We start from the raw sequence: 15,827 nt of genomic DNA on the forward strand, positions 1-15,827 counted from the left end.
AATAAATAAATATTCAGGAAATAAATGATAAAAAGAAAGTAAAAATATTGTAAGAATATTGAAAAATGGTGCACCTGTAAGTGTGGTGTTCTTGGACACATATTAACCTAGTATGGTTGCGTGGTTTGTTATATGACAGGATTTGTTACTTATAAGAATAATAAAACATTAAAAAATAATAAAGAAGTAAAAAAGTGAGTAAAGAAATGAGTGATAAATAAATGTGGACTGTGTGATGTATCAAATGGGACATTGGGTTGAGTTGTTTATATTGAGACAATGAATAAGAATCAATTTGCAAAAGAATTAAATGAAGGAAGAATGAATGGGCCATGGGAAGTCCAAGAAAGCCATGATTGGATGAAATCTGAAAATCTTAAAAATACAGTAGCAGAGGTAAGGAGTTTAAAGAACTCAAGGCATTTCTGAGTGGTCTAATTGTATATGGATATGGTGAAACAAATATATGTGCATGTGTAATGAACAGTTTTTGTCTACGCTAAATTTACCTATATTCCCTGTTTTCTTATTTGCTATGTTTCTTTGGTTTATTGATTTTTATTTCACTTCTACACTTTAGATAATATCTACATTCAAATACTGTAACTTGAGCATCTTCAGAGCAAAGATAACAATAGCTAACATTAGCCTTCCATTTGGGAATAAGGAGGAGAAGACATTTCAGGAATTGCTAGTTTTGCTTTGTCTCCTTGAAGTTAACTAGATGCTGACAGTAGTTGAAATCCAGCATAGAGTCTGCTTAAATGTAAATAGGGATAAGATTTATGATATGTGTATGGCCTTAAGAATATATACATACAGTGTATCACAATAACAAATAGGATATTCCAAGGAAGAAAAGTAGTTTTTTCCACACAATAATGAAGCATAAAGATATTTCTATGAAACAAAAAATAATAATGAAGGTAATTGTATGGCTGTGAACCTTTGTCATTGAGAAAGAATAAGAAAAGAAAAATACACTTGTTTGGATTATGGATTTGGAGATGGTTACAAAGAGTACCATAGATTGCAGGAAGAATCAATCACTAGTGAATTGCTTCCTTAAGGTAATAGCCAACTATTAGAAATTCACAGATTTCAGGCATGTGTATAAGTGGATGATAGATGAGAAACAAAAGGAAAATAAAAAACTGGAAGGTTGGGAGAGGAAAACAGCAGATAAGGTAGATAAATAGCTTCAAGTAAATTATAGGAGTGTTGTTGCTAGGTCAGATCACTTCACACAGGTAATAATTTGTTCATGTGATTACTAGGAATCATAATCAGTGACTCTTAAGGAAAATAACTATGAGACTGATCCCTAACCGGCCAGAATTCCCAACCCCACATTTGAAAGTTTTTATGGATTATATGTGTCACCTACACTAGGTAGATCAAACTTGTAAATCAGAGTTACTGGAAGGCTCTTTTATTGTGATTGGTTACAGAAACAGAATCTTGGAAATCTGATTGTGCTGTGCCTCCTCCTCCTCCTCCTCCTCCTCCTCCTCCTCTTCCTCCTCCTCCTCCTCCTCCTCCTCCTCCTCCTCCTAGTTCATTGAATTAGGGGAACATCTGCCTGAGTTGCTTCTGAATGTTTTTTCATTGTGGATTTTAAAAATGCTTCAGCCCCTTTTGCCTAAATAATGGTTCCTGCTTATCTCCATCAAGGTCATCTTCCTTATTCTCAATGTATATCAGTTAGGAGCATTTTCAGTGTGTAGGAAATTATCAAAAGGATAGAATTAATCTTATTTACTCTCACAACTCTTTCACATAATCAAAACTAAAATCTGACAAGGAATCTTTTGACTTGACAAAATTTGCAAAAATGCACATTAAGAGTTGACACCTGCCCTATATTTCAGGAATTCTAATCTGTTTCCTCTAGAAATAATATAAATCTCTTTAGATCTTTAGATTTACTATTATGTTATATTTTTCACATGGCCTATTTATCCCATTTTTCTGGTGAAAAGATATCCAGAACAATTTATGTATGATCAGTGAAAACAAGACACTTCTTGCGCATACTTTAAAGTACATAGTAAATGAATGGGGAGAAGACAGAGTCTTTTGAAATAACGAAAGGAGTGAGACAAGGCTGCCCACTATCACCTCTGCTTTTTATTCTGACGCTAGAAAGCCTTCTGATACGAATTAGAAAAAACCAGGAAATAAGAGGAACCAAAACTAAAAAGGAAGAATACAAAATACAGGCCTTTGCAGATGACCTAGTATTTATCATAGAAGATCCATTAGAAACAGGGAACAGGTTAATGCAAGAACTAGAAAAATATGGAGATGTGGCAGGACTAAAAATTAATAGAGAAAAGACTAAAATAATAACCAAAAATTTGAAGGAAAAACAGAACAAAGAATTAGAAAAAACAATAGGACTCCAGGTAGTAAAGAAAGTCAAATATTTAGGAATATGGCTAACTGCAAAGTGCTCAACCATAAAAGAAAATAATTACACAAAATTAGTGCAACAAATAAAAAAAGACCTAGAATTATGGGGGAAACTACAACTATCGCTATTAGGGAAAATAGCAACTATAAAAATGAACATACTACCAAGAGTCCTATATCTATTTCAAACGATTCCCATAAAACTAGAGAAAACTTTTTTTACTGAATTGAATAAAATAATACTAAAATTTATCTGGCAAGGGAAAAAAGCTAGGATAAAACTGAAAGCATTACAGGACGATAGAAGCAGAGGTGGTATGGGACTACCTGACTGGGAACTCTACTACAATGCAGCAGCACTAATTTGGATTAAAGATTGGATAAATCTAAAAAACAAAAGAATATTAGCAATAGAAGGCCACGACCTACAAACAGGATGGCACTTTTTCTTATGGGAAGAGAGTAAAAAGAAGCAAAAATATTTCCATAGACATTACATTAGAGAAGCATTAATTCAAGTCTGGAATAAAATTAAAGCAAAACACTATATGAAAATACCGGCATGGCTTTCCACCATGGAAGCCATGATACACCCCAATACGCTAGATTTATCAAAAATGGTTAGATATAGTGAAATATTAGATAACCAGGGGAATTTGAAAACGAACCAAGAACTAAAAGAGAATAATATCAATATAGATTGGTGGCCATACCTCCAAATACAATCAAGATATAAAAAAGATATAAAAGAATATGGAATATATACGGAATTGCAACAAATAGACAAAATCTTAACTGGCCCAGAAAACAAATTTATAACGAAAATGTATAAATATTTGTTAGAAATAAACTTAGAAGAAGAAATAGTTAAAGGATGTATGATAGCATGGGCCAAAAATTTTGGTTATAACATAGATCTAGCGGATTGGGAAAAAATTTGGAATATAAATTATAAATTAACGAGATCAGCGACACTGAAAGATAATATATATAAAATGTTTTATCGTTGGCACCTACCACCAACAAGATTAGCAAAAATGTACCCAACACTGAAATCGATATGCTGGAAATGTAAAAAAGAAGAAGGGACCTACTACCACATGTGGTGGACATGCCCGGAATCGCAAAAATACTGGAAAAGAATCTGGAAGTGGGCACAAGAAATTACGGGGGAACAAGTAAAGTATAAACCCGAAACCTTTTTATTAGGAATAATTAAAGGGAACTATACAAAAAAAAAAAAATATTTACTAACACATATATTAACTATAGCTAGAATTGCCTTCGCCCAATGCTGGAAGCAAAACAATACACCGCCAGACGAATTAGTGATAAAAAAAACTTTGGAGTGCGCAGAGATGGACAAACTAACTCAAAAATTACAGGACAAAGAAGAATCGGAATACTACGAAATTTGGAATAAGTGGTATGAATGGTTGGATAATAAGAAAAACATTTAAGCTGAAAACAATATACATAAATAAACATAGAACTGTATATAAAAATAGGTAAATATGTTAAATATCATAAAAATGTATAGATAAAATGACATAAGGATTGTAATATATGGTAAAGAGAGGAAAACATACATAGATACGACGATGTAACATTGTACAAACTGTTGATATAAAGAGTGTAATATGTGATAAAAAGACAAAAACAATAAAAAATTATTCAAAAAAAAAATAAAAAAAAATAAAGTACATAGTAAAAAAGAAAAATGGAATGATGATGGAAGAAGAAACTTGATTTGTTTCTACTCCAGCTAGTCACAATAAGAGCTATTGTTATTATGAAGAGTTAGTATAGAAAAAAAAATAAAGTAGAAAAACATCCAGGTCCTGATCGCTCAACATAGCTGGTAAATTCTCTGTGGTTTATCCCCCCTCTTTCTTCTTCCTACAGCAAATTGGTATTGGCTAATTGCATATATTTTAGTTTACAGGAAGAATTCACATGTCTATAATGCCTATAATGTCTTTATTTTCTCACAACCCTAACTTGCGGGTGACTTCACACAGGACAGTAAGCAGAGACAGATCACATCACGGTTGTGCCATGCCACCGTCTGCAGAATCTATCTTAAAAGCTCTGTTTTCTTTGATTCTAACAGTTTGCATATATTGCTTAAATTACCCTTTCATATCGAAAGAAATGTGCTTTAAAGAACTGAAAGCCAGTTGCTAAGTTGGTAGAGTAGAATTGCAGATAATCAAGTCCACTTTTAGTCTTGAAAGACCTGGTTTATGGGCTGATCTATCTCTCCCAGCCCCAAAATATCCTATCGCAGTGATGGCTGACCTTTTTCTAAAGGTGTACCAAAATTGTGTGTGCACGCTATCATGCGCACATGTGCTCCCTCACCTGCTCATGCATGTGTGACTGTGCATACATGCGGTACCTCCCATGTGAGGGAGAGTTTTTTTCCCTCCCCAGGCTCTTGAGGCTTTCCTGAAGCCTGGGGAGGGTGAAAATGCCCCCCCCAGCCCTCCCGGGCTTCAGAGCCTAGGGAGGGGAAAAAACAGCCCAACGGTCCAACCAAAAGTTTGGGAAGGCAGATGGCTGCCGTGCCAGCAAATATGGCTCTGTGTGCCACCTGTGGCACTCATGCCATAGGTTCGCCATCACGGTCCTATCGGATCCTTGTGGGAGCATCTAACTAACTAGGAGAACCCTAACCCACAAGGAAACTGAAGAAGGTGGTGTTTTGTGCCTCACCTTGATTTCTGGGAAGGAAGGATATAAACCTAATTAATAGATAAATACTCTAGGATAAACACTGCAAAACCAAAAATCCATATATGAATAGAAATCTTTTCCTTCCTGTGACTCATAATAGGAAAACAAAAGTGTGCAAATAATAACTTTGCTCATTTGCTGACTACCTATTGCAGTTTGTGCAAAGACACATTAAAAATAATAATAGGTAGATAATAATAAAAGAAGAATCTCATTTCTCTCCCAGAATGAATATGGTGGTGGTGGGGAATGATTTGGAGTTTGTAATGGAAGAGAAAGGGATATTTGATCTCAATTTCCTCCCTCTAGTGCAGTGTTTATCAAAGTTAGCCACTTTAATATACGTGGACTTCAAATCCTAAGTTCTAAGTAGTTTTTGTATCTCTTTCTTTATGCAGCCTTTGTTTCATTCTGTGTGGACGATTAATCTGTTTTCTACCACTTTTTCATACAAGCCGTATACATTATTTTCCTGTACTTGCTCTACTTTCTCCTTTCCTTTCCTTCTATATGTTCATTTTTCCCAAAATACCCTTTTGACAAAAAGTGACTCATTCAGATTCTTGTATCCGCTGCCAGTTCTCTTTCATCATAAACATTCAAATTAAGTGTTCCATTCAAATAAATGTTTCTTCCTTTTCCACGTATACATATGAATAAATGTACAAGTAGTTCTCAATTAATAACCATTTGATCAATCGCCATTTGAAATTATGGCGGCGCTAAACAAATGGTATCAAAAGTTAGGGCTGCTGCAGTGCATGCACACACACACACACACACACACACACTGGCAGTCTATCCACACATACAATTATAGGGGCGTTTTAAAACCGTCACCCATCGATCTCCCCCCATATTTGCCTGTTTGGATTTCTCAGAGTTAGCAGTAGTGTTGAAGTAGAGGCCCAGCCTTAGCTGGCTGCCACTGCCTCTCGCCCTCCAATTCACCCCAGTGCCATTATGCTTCTGTCAAAGAATGCTACCTCAAGCTCCATGTCATGACCAGCCATGCTAGCACCTCAGCAAACAGCCTTAGCCATTTGCCGTTTGGCTGCTCTTTGCAGGCCCAGCTGCATCCAGATAATTTTCAACTTCCTTGACTGGTCTGGTCCTCTGCAAGGCAGCTGCTGGCTATGCCGGGCCTTTTTTCCAAAGCTACTTACACCATTCTCCAAATACCGTGTTTCCCTGAAAATAAGACAGGGTCTTGTTTTCTTTTGACTCCCGAAAGAAGCACTTGGCTTTATTTTCGGGGATGTCTTATTATTTTTGAGGTGCAGGAGGTGATGAGCATGGTCACCTCATTACTGCTGCTGTGATGCAATATTTTCAGGGAGGGCTTATTTTAGCGCAGGGCTTATTTTAGCGCATGCATTCAAAAGCCAGATTGGGCTTATTATCCGGGAAAAAGGCAATGCATTCCATTCTCACGATACTTTTGAAGGCTGTACAACACATCACTAGTGCATTTTATATCATTTTTTTTGCACCAGTGCAGTTGGACTGATATAAACTATAATCTCTAACCCCTGACTCAGGATGTCTGTTCTAGGGACTCCATTTGCATGCCAGCCAAGCTTCTCTTTGTGCACTAACTAAGATCGTGTTTCATGAAAAAAGACCAGGTTATACTGACTTAAAAGGACCCTTCTAACTGGGGGTTCCTTCTTTTCTGCCAACATAGCCAAGACCTTCTTTCATGCACACGCAAAAGAAGCCTGGTGCATGAAGGAAGGGCCCAACTATGCCAGTGTGAAAGAAAGACCCTTCTAGTTGGGTCTGTCTTTCACTCATTAGCAAAAGAATTCCAATGGGGGCCAGGTGGCAATGTATGGTATATGTAATTGTTTTAAATTACTCATATAGATAAAAAACAGTGCCTGGTCAATAAGTTATCAAAAGTAAAGGGTGTTGAAGGGAACATCTGTAAAAGTAATTGTATATTTACATTGTATTTTGGGAACAAAGTTGAGAAAGTTACCTGGCAGGGATGTCCTTGAACTACTCCCAGTTATCGTGTGGGTTTTTTCTACCCAGTTCAAAATCAAATATTATATTTCTTCTAAAATAAAAGGGACTGAAGGAGGGAAATAATATATTTGTCTTGACTCTTTGGCAGGCAACTGGAGAGAAGAGACCTTTGACAGATCTGGGCAAGAAACCCAAAAACCAAAAGAAGAAGAAAAAGAAGGATCCTAATGAACCCCAGAAGCCAGTGTCTGCCTATGCCCTCTTCTTCAGAGACACGCAAGCAGCTATTAAAGGACAAAATCCCAATGCTACCTTTGGGGATGTGTCAAAAATCGTTGCATCAATGTGGGATAGTTTAGGAGAAGAACAAAAGCAGGTGAATGTTCTTTCCCCATACAGCTATTGCTTTTTCTCCCTTGATAATGCCATATTTTATTTTCATTTATCTGATACATTATATGCCCACACTATTTCTTAAGATGGTAGTGATAGTTGTTTTACTAATGTAAGCTATTTTCTGCAACAGTAAAAATATCAATTACCTTTTCTTCCGCATACCTCCATCTCATATGAAAGCTAACATTTTCAGTAAAAGTATTGCCTGAAAAAGCCTTAGGGGTTTTGAGAAGCTTTGTAAATTTTAGTAAAACCACCCCCATTTATGAGTGCATTTTTTCACTGAGTATGTCATCATTTGTCTTCTGGATGGTGGATTGTTATTATTGCAGATTTATTTTGTTGTTTTTGTTACCAAAGCTATCTTCGCACATAATTTTTTATGTTGGTTTATGCACTTTCTAGAATCCTGCTTCAGTTTCAAAACCAGACTATGCATTACACTGTAGCAAAAACACAGCTCTTTTTCCAGGACAATAATGGGCACTATGTAGTATTATATGGAGCAGAAATTTGTGAATCTCATAGTTGCTATTGTTAAACAGTGTACTAAAATGAATTATCTGTTATTTCAGATACATGTTCACAAATTGAAAATTGTGCCACTGAGCCTTCTTAAAGTTGTATCTTTTAAATGTGGGAAATTGCTATTTTGAAATTGATCTCTCAAGGAGAAGTTATAAAAAATATACATAATATTAGATTAGATAAATGTTTTTTTTTGTGAAGATTGTGAGACATGTGAATGCAAGGACATCTTGATGGAAATATGTGTATCCTGCACTTTTCAAGAATCCTTGTGGCATAGTTAGGCTGTTTTATAGTGCCCCAGAATCACAACTGAACTGAGGCTGGATCTTCAGGGCTATGCAATCATGTCCATCTGCCCGCTCAATGCTGGAGTTCAGATTGTAGCATCCCCAACAACTGTCTGTCAGGTGTGGCTTGAAGGCTTGAACATATACTGTGAAGAGAACCCGATCTTCTCCCTTTGTGATGGATTCTACAATCAAAGTTGACTTGTCATTAGGAAGTTTTCTTAAGTTGTAGCTGGAATCTGCCTCCTTGCAGCTTTGACCCTTAGTCTACCTCCTGCAATCTGGGATGATAGATAATAGTTTCTGCTCTCCAGGGATTTGAAGAATCTATAAAATGCTAATTGGTTTTAGTTTCTATTGCTTCATTAAATTGCAGAGGTAATTTTCACCACAAGAGTTTTGCCGTCTAGTAGCTGAATTAAGGTTTTAAGAAACCTTGAAAATTTATATTTTAAAAAATGTATTATCCAGGAAATCTTATACTCACTCACCTAGGAACAGGAAGTAGCGTCTCTAGGCATTTTATTGGCAATAAATGTGGAAATTATGTTTCCACATTTTGTTTATTTCAGTTTAGATGCTAAGCCGAGTTTCAACCAAATCTGGGCAGCTCACAATATAATACGCAATAGAAATGCTATACAACAGGGGGGTCCAAACTTGGGAACTTTAAGACTTGTGGACTTCAACTCCCAGAATTCCCCAGCCAGCTGGGGAATTCTGGGAGTTGAAGTCCACAAGTCTTAAAGTTCCCAAGTTTGGACACCCCTGCTATACAAAAGTAAAACAAGTTGGGGATCTGATTGTTCGAGGCAAAGACCTATCCAACAGGGGACTCTTCACATTACCCAAGGCCTGGGATAACTTGCACTCTTGATAGAATGTAAACAAGGTGAGACCCATATGGATGTTTACCTGGGACACCAGAATGTTCCTTTCCTTTCTTCTTGTAATCTGTTTTAAAGCATCCCTTTAAGCCTCTAAAGATTTTTAAGATTATGGAAAGGATTGGAGAGAGTTCTGCTGGAAGAAGCAGCTCTATCAGTGATAAGTGCTCTGTATCCTTAAGACCTGTCTCATCTTTGCTGTGGGTTGCAATGCACTGCTTGGTGATATATATATATATATATTTAAAGACAGAAACATTTCCTGAGAGCCAAGATCCTCCCACTGGAAGGTTTCCAAGAAAATGCATTTAGGGAAAAGAGAAGCAGGTGGAGAAAACATTTAAAATTAAAATTGTGCTTTAAAATGGCTCTATATTTTATGTAGCCTTGTGTTGAATGACAAATGCCATATCTTCAATTTTAATGAGCTCCCCCTGTCTTTTTAAAAAATAATTCTAATGTGATTTTCAAATTTTCTTCACTTTTAAAACTCATTGGCAAACAATAATGATGATTCATTCTTGGCCATGCATAGGTATTTTTATAGAATTATTTTTTGCTGCTCACTTGTCTCTATTGCGTGTCCTATTCACCCCGCATTACAATCTTACAGAAGAAACTTGATAGCTTTACATAGGAGCTCCTTTGCTACTAGGTTTTTGTTTTTTTTTACCCTTAATGTTTAAGTAATTGTTTCCCTTTAATATGGTTGAGTGAATTACTTTCTGTTTGGGCCAGAAAGAGGTTTCTGCTCAAACTGCCACTTGTCCTGATGCAGCAAAGATAAAAAGAAATATATTTTGAATTCTGTTATCAATGGAAAGCCTAAATTATACAAGAGGACTGCTTCCATTGTATTTTTCAAAACACTTCATATTAAGGTAGGAAACCTCAGGGACACATGTATCATCAAAATAAGGGAGATTTATTAATATATTATTTACATAAAAATTTAAAATATAACATTTAAATTTCACTGAAAACATACCAATTAATTGTGTCTTTGATAACTTCCCCATTAATTCTTAATTTTTTTCTACAGTTCCCAGAATATCCATATTGATTCTGTTATTTAATTTGTCCCAGCTTCAGTTTCAGAGTCAGTGCCCTTAAGTTGAATTAATACTTATTGTCTTCCAAACTGACCAAAATCTGACACACATGGGAGATAGATTCTTATTTATATGAACATGTGGTGACCATTTATTTCCCAGAGAGTTAGTCTGAAAAGGAATGATAACAGATAGATTGACAGACAATGTATATTCTCTCCAACTCCCAATGACTGGGTGGCTTACAATTTAAAAAAAATTCTTCCAAAGACAAAATAAATAATAAGTGCTCCCTAAAGCAAGGTAGAATCAAAAAATTGATCCAAGGTGGTTCAGCCTTCACTCTACCCCAAAGTTTAGGAGAATAACCAAAATTACAGTAGATTTCTTGGTGTCATCAGTTCTATATTCATCTGAAGCTCCTATTTGGGTATCACTGCTGAATTAATGAATAGATATCCTGAAATAGAGAGAGAAAAATATTGTTATCATCATTATTATCCTACAGCAGTTCTCAGAAAGTGAACCTTCATGTTTTTAGGGAATATACCTCAATTATTTTTGAAACAGCAAGAAACTATTGGATTTCCCTCCCCCCCCCCCCCATGAAATTACTCTTTTATGATTCTAAATTTGTAAGGCTTTTGTTTCACCTTATCATGCTGGCAATAATAATAGCCCTTGCCAGATACAGTAAGTTGGTAGAGTTTGATTTGATTTAGGCCTAATTCAAACAACCAGATTCATTGTATTACAAACTGGAATAACCATTTCAGTTAAAGTAAGATATATGATCTTAAGTCAAAAGATGTACTTTATACATACGAGATATACATACAAGACCTCAAATTTCACACAGCAGCACCGGATAGGGGAGAAAAAACAGCCAGTGTTGATCCTTAGATGAACCCTTTGATCTCATTCCAGGGAATTCTAGATAACTGTCATTTATTCTATCCTGAAGGAATATCTTGGTAGAGAGCATGATTTTATTTAGCACTTTTCTGGTCTGATCAGCATTCAGACATACATTTCTCAGTTGCCCTATTCTATGTCTCAATGTGTACTTTTTACACTATATATTTTTACCTGTCTAATTTTTTTTCTTGACTGCTGGTAGTTTTAGTTGATCTGAATCTCGGATTTGTATTCACATCCTAATTCATGCCATGAAATATACTGTATGATCTTGTACTATTTCAGTTTAACCATTAGATTTCTATGAGAATAAAATATGATACACGTATATTTCTTAATGAAAGGTTAGATGACAAAGTCAGTAAAACTAATGAGAAATACTACCAAGAGATAATTCCTGCCAAACGAAAGCTGTGTCTTGGGAATAGAGCTTTTTCTTTATGGGAGCACAGTGTTTTACCTAGGAATCTGGTGGCTTGGTTTTCCTTATCCTTCAAGTCTCCCTTTGCTTTAAGCAGGTTTAGTGAGAAATCTGTTTGAGAAATGATTGATAGTGGGCATTAATGCCTGAGGTTGGCTTAAAATTATAAACACATTTATACTTTTGGAAAATGTTTTAAAATTATCACACTGAAAATTAATTTCTTCAGCCAACTGTGTGCATTTGTAGTTTGGTTCACTGGCGGGAAGCTTTTGTATGAATCCTGCTAAATTCCTTTGATGTTCTTCCAGCATTCATGTTCAAAAGACTATCACATAAAGATTTGGGATGGACAAGCAGTAAGGCATACAGGGCTTGGTGCCATTGTATTCCTGAAATCAACAGACAGCATAAATAAGATCAGCTGATAATTATTACTGTTTTCATCAATACAATTTGGGGGGCACAATCACCTTTTAAGTAGCCTTCCCCAATTTCACTCTGTAATGAACAATTGCTTACATAAGGCAGCACAGTGTGGTGATCAAGGAAGTACTCTTCACCCTTGAAGCAGCAGTAGTAGTAGATCCAAACAATGAGATCAAAATGGCAGCTTTCAAAGCTGGGTGACAAATTAATATTAATTTGATGGATATTAAACTTGGCATAGATACTAACTGAAATGAGCTACCATGTATCCAGCAGATATCTTGTTTATCACACAGAGGGTTAAGACACTGTTTGTGTACACTTAAAGTATCAAAGCTGGGGATATTTATCTGCTGTGGAACAGGTGCTGCTACTCCTACAAAGCAAATTTACTTTCTTTCCATTGATGAAGTAAACAAAGTAAAGATTACATATTACATGTTCTTCATTGCAGGTTTATTGTTTGATATATTTTCCCCTCACTAAAAAGCAAACAGAAAGAGGAAGGAATTATGTTGCTTATGCAAAGAAAAAATAATAATGCAGAGCTATGTTTAAAGCAGTTGTTACTATTGCTGCCATTTATTTGAATTTTTGCAAAAAAAGAATCTAATATTTTTGTTTGTCAGTTGGGACTTCTTTCATATTGTTCTTTTCTCTTCATCTCATCTCTGGCATTTTACAATGAATCTTCATTTTCTCTCTGACACACTTATATCTAAATTTCTCATTTCCTGCCTTTTTTATTTATATCTGTTGCTTGGTGATTTGATCATGCTGTGGAATACAGGATTAGCAATCTCTCCGTCCTTGGGTTTTCATCAAGGACACCTGTTCTGCAAGTTGCACAATTTCTTCCCTGCCTTAACCCTTTCAAGTACAGCTTCTGTGTAGAATATGCACAATTTCCTTCCTTGCCTTAACTCCTTCAATCGTCAATCTTGTGCAGAAATGTGTGTAGATGCTTATATGTGGGCATATATGGGAAGCTCACAACATTAACGTTTTTTACCACTGTACTTTGGCAGCTGACATAGGCTTTTCTAACAGGCTTAGAGAAGAATCTAAAGAATATGTGTGTGCATGCGTGTGTAATACACACATATAAGCACACATTCTTTTGACCTTACAAAAAAATGTAGCAGCTGTTCCTGTGTAGATAGTTCTTATCGCACTAAAACATAACATGTTAATGATTGTTATCAGCCAAAGAAGTATCTCTAATAATCTACCTTCATCTCTTTCAACTTTCAAAGCTCATAAAATGCATTACCACCATAAAAATGGATTGCTCCCTCAATTCACATGGCAGATTTTAACTCTAGTTGAAATAATGCAAAAAAATTTATGCCCTACTATGAGAAGAGAGTTGGATTTTTTAATGCCGTGTCTAAACAGAATCAAGAACATTATTTTTTTATAACATTAGCTCCATCTAAAGGAACTGGATAAGAACTCAGTTACCAAGATGGTGGTTTTCTAGACCAGCATGGCTCATACTAACAATCTTAGTTCTTGCTCACAATTATAATGGATACATCCCATTGTAATGAAATCCTATACTTCATGACGTGTGCATGTAATATGAAGCCTGTAGTATACCAAGTCTAAACATTTCCTTCATTTCCCTTGTTGTACACACATGTTACAGCTTGTTAATTTAGTTTGCTTTTTAGATGTAATTCAAAACTCCACAGACACTTAAGAACTGTCTCCTAATACAACAGTTCAGATCTTTAATGGGCACATCATTTGTTTGCTTTAGATCCCAGTATTCAACCTCTCCCATTAAAAAATGGTATAAGCACCGCTAAAAGAGAGACTAGTCTGAAACCTAGGAGAAATACCAGTCACTGCAAACAGAATTGGAATGTACAGTTAAATGGCCCAACTGTCTTAAGACAACTTTGCATGTCCATGTTTTTCCCAGACTGGCATATTGATCTTATCCAAGTTCTATTTAATTTTCTCTTCTGGGTTTTTTTCTTTCGTCCACAGCAAGGTATGAAAGGAGTAACTAGTGTTCATTTGAATGCTAGTGATACATTCTATGGCACTGTGGAATAACCCTCTTCTAGAACAGTAAAACATCCAAGACAATTAAATTTAATGTAACTGGTTTAGACACCTCCCTACTCCACAGAGTCTAGACAGCGTACAAAAAACCCAACAGAATAAAAATATAGCATAATAAGTATAAAAGAATAAGTAGAATACTATAACTATAAAAGAATGAACAAGAACTGATTGCAGTTCTGGCTAACCATACAGACATGCATACAGGGGCACTACCCACCCTAACCCAAGGCCTGGTCTTTCCAGAATGCCAGAAGGCTGAAGGTCACATGGATATCAGGTGGAATCTTATTCCAAATCCTAGCTGATGTTCAAGACTTACAGGTTATTTAAATGAATTCAGGTGTGGAAATAAAATAGTTCGATATATCATCTTCACCTGGCATAGTCAATGGACGGTATTGGGCATAATTGCAATTGCAATCTGATGTTACCACAGGGCACCAGCTTGGGAAGGGCTATTGTAAGTAGGATGAAACGTGCATTTTCCTTTTCAGTATCTGGTATAAAAAAATGATTGAAGGCAAGTAGCCAATAGGAATACTTGCATATGTATTGGTTTTCAAGGAAGCTTAGTTTTTTTCATCAGTGTACTGATTGAAAAGCATTGCCAGCAAGCTATGCAACATCTGTCCGTTTATTTTGCAGAATAATTTTTGCAAAGTTATAGAAATGTGCAGCACTCTGAATTTCATCTGAGACTATATTTTTAAATCATAGATATGGTACTAATATCTCTAAAGTATAGCCAAAATACTTTAAACCAAAGCATTTACAATATCATTTAATTATTTATTAAATATTATTTGAAGAGGCTTTTTCGCAAAAGATAGATCAATAGCAACTTTGAGGTCGAGATACAAGCCTCCTTTTTCACTTCAAACAAATTAAGGCTCTGAACATTCAAGTTTCCATTTCAATTACAGAAATAGTTAATAGAAGAAATTGCCCCCAAACTCTTATGAGAAGTATCAAATTAGGGCCTTTATAATGGACCAAGGTAGCTGTGCATATTAATAGGAAGATAGTAGAAGTATTTATGGCACTATATTATGGATAGGAAGCTGATTATGTCATTCTTTTTTTCAAACGATAGTAATACAGCAGGTGAATTGTCATATTCTAAATCCAGGAAATTTGTTATTCTTTAGTTACATTTAAAGTTTACCAATAAAGAATGTGTATCATTTACTTAACACAAAGTGGTTCTGTGTGCATCAGCAGGATTTGGAATAACACTCTTATTTATTGTTTTTGAAAAATGAGCATTTCATTATGGCACAATTGCCAGTTTCTTTGCTAAGCCACAAAAGCATTAGGACTGAAACTCTGGATTATGCTTCTATCAGCTGCAATTCCTTGCCCCATAATCAGTCACATGTTTTCCCTCCTTCTCAAAACCCACCCAGTCCCTTAATGATTAATGAATCTCTCCCCCACCCCCAATGAATAACAAAAATAAATCCACGGGCATGGAAGATTGTCTGGAAAACATGTAGAATATTTTTTTACATCTTTAGCTCTGATAAATGGCTGAAGTTAATGCTGGGGGGGGGGGGAGAAAGAGGGCCAATTCTGCCAGTATTTAAATGGATCTCACCGCAAAGCCATTTGTACACAAATGGCTTTTTAAGAAACCCTGCTAGGAATTGCTGTCCACATTTCACCTCAAATTTTCAGTGTGTCAAGTAGGCTTTAGTTA

General features: G+C 35.7%; 1 protein-coding gene across 5 annotated transcripts in view; it reads left to right on the forward strand.

The window, feature by feature from the left end:
• The window catches only part of TOX2 (TOX high mobility group box family member 2), a 244,244-nt gene that overhangs the window by 201,531 nt on the left and 26,886 nt on the right, over positions 1-15,827 (forward strand). For all 5 annotated transcript variants that reach the window (XM_081948603.1, XM_081948599.1, XM_081948600.1 and 2 more), the window contains one exon: positions 7,277-7,504. In XM_081948603.1, the coding sequence (XP_081804729.1) occupies positions 7,277-7,504 (228 nt within the window). The remainder of the gene's footprint in view (positions 1-7,276; positions 7,505-15,827) is intronic.

The sequence above is a fragment of the Natrix helvetica genome (assembly GCF_964273705.1).
Source record: "Natrix helvetica genome assembly, chromosome: 3".
Classification (NCBI taxonomy): domain Eukaryota; kingdom Metazoa; phylum Chordata; class Lepidosauria; order Squamata; family Natricidae; genus Natrix; species Natrix helvetica.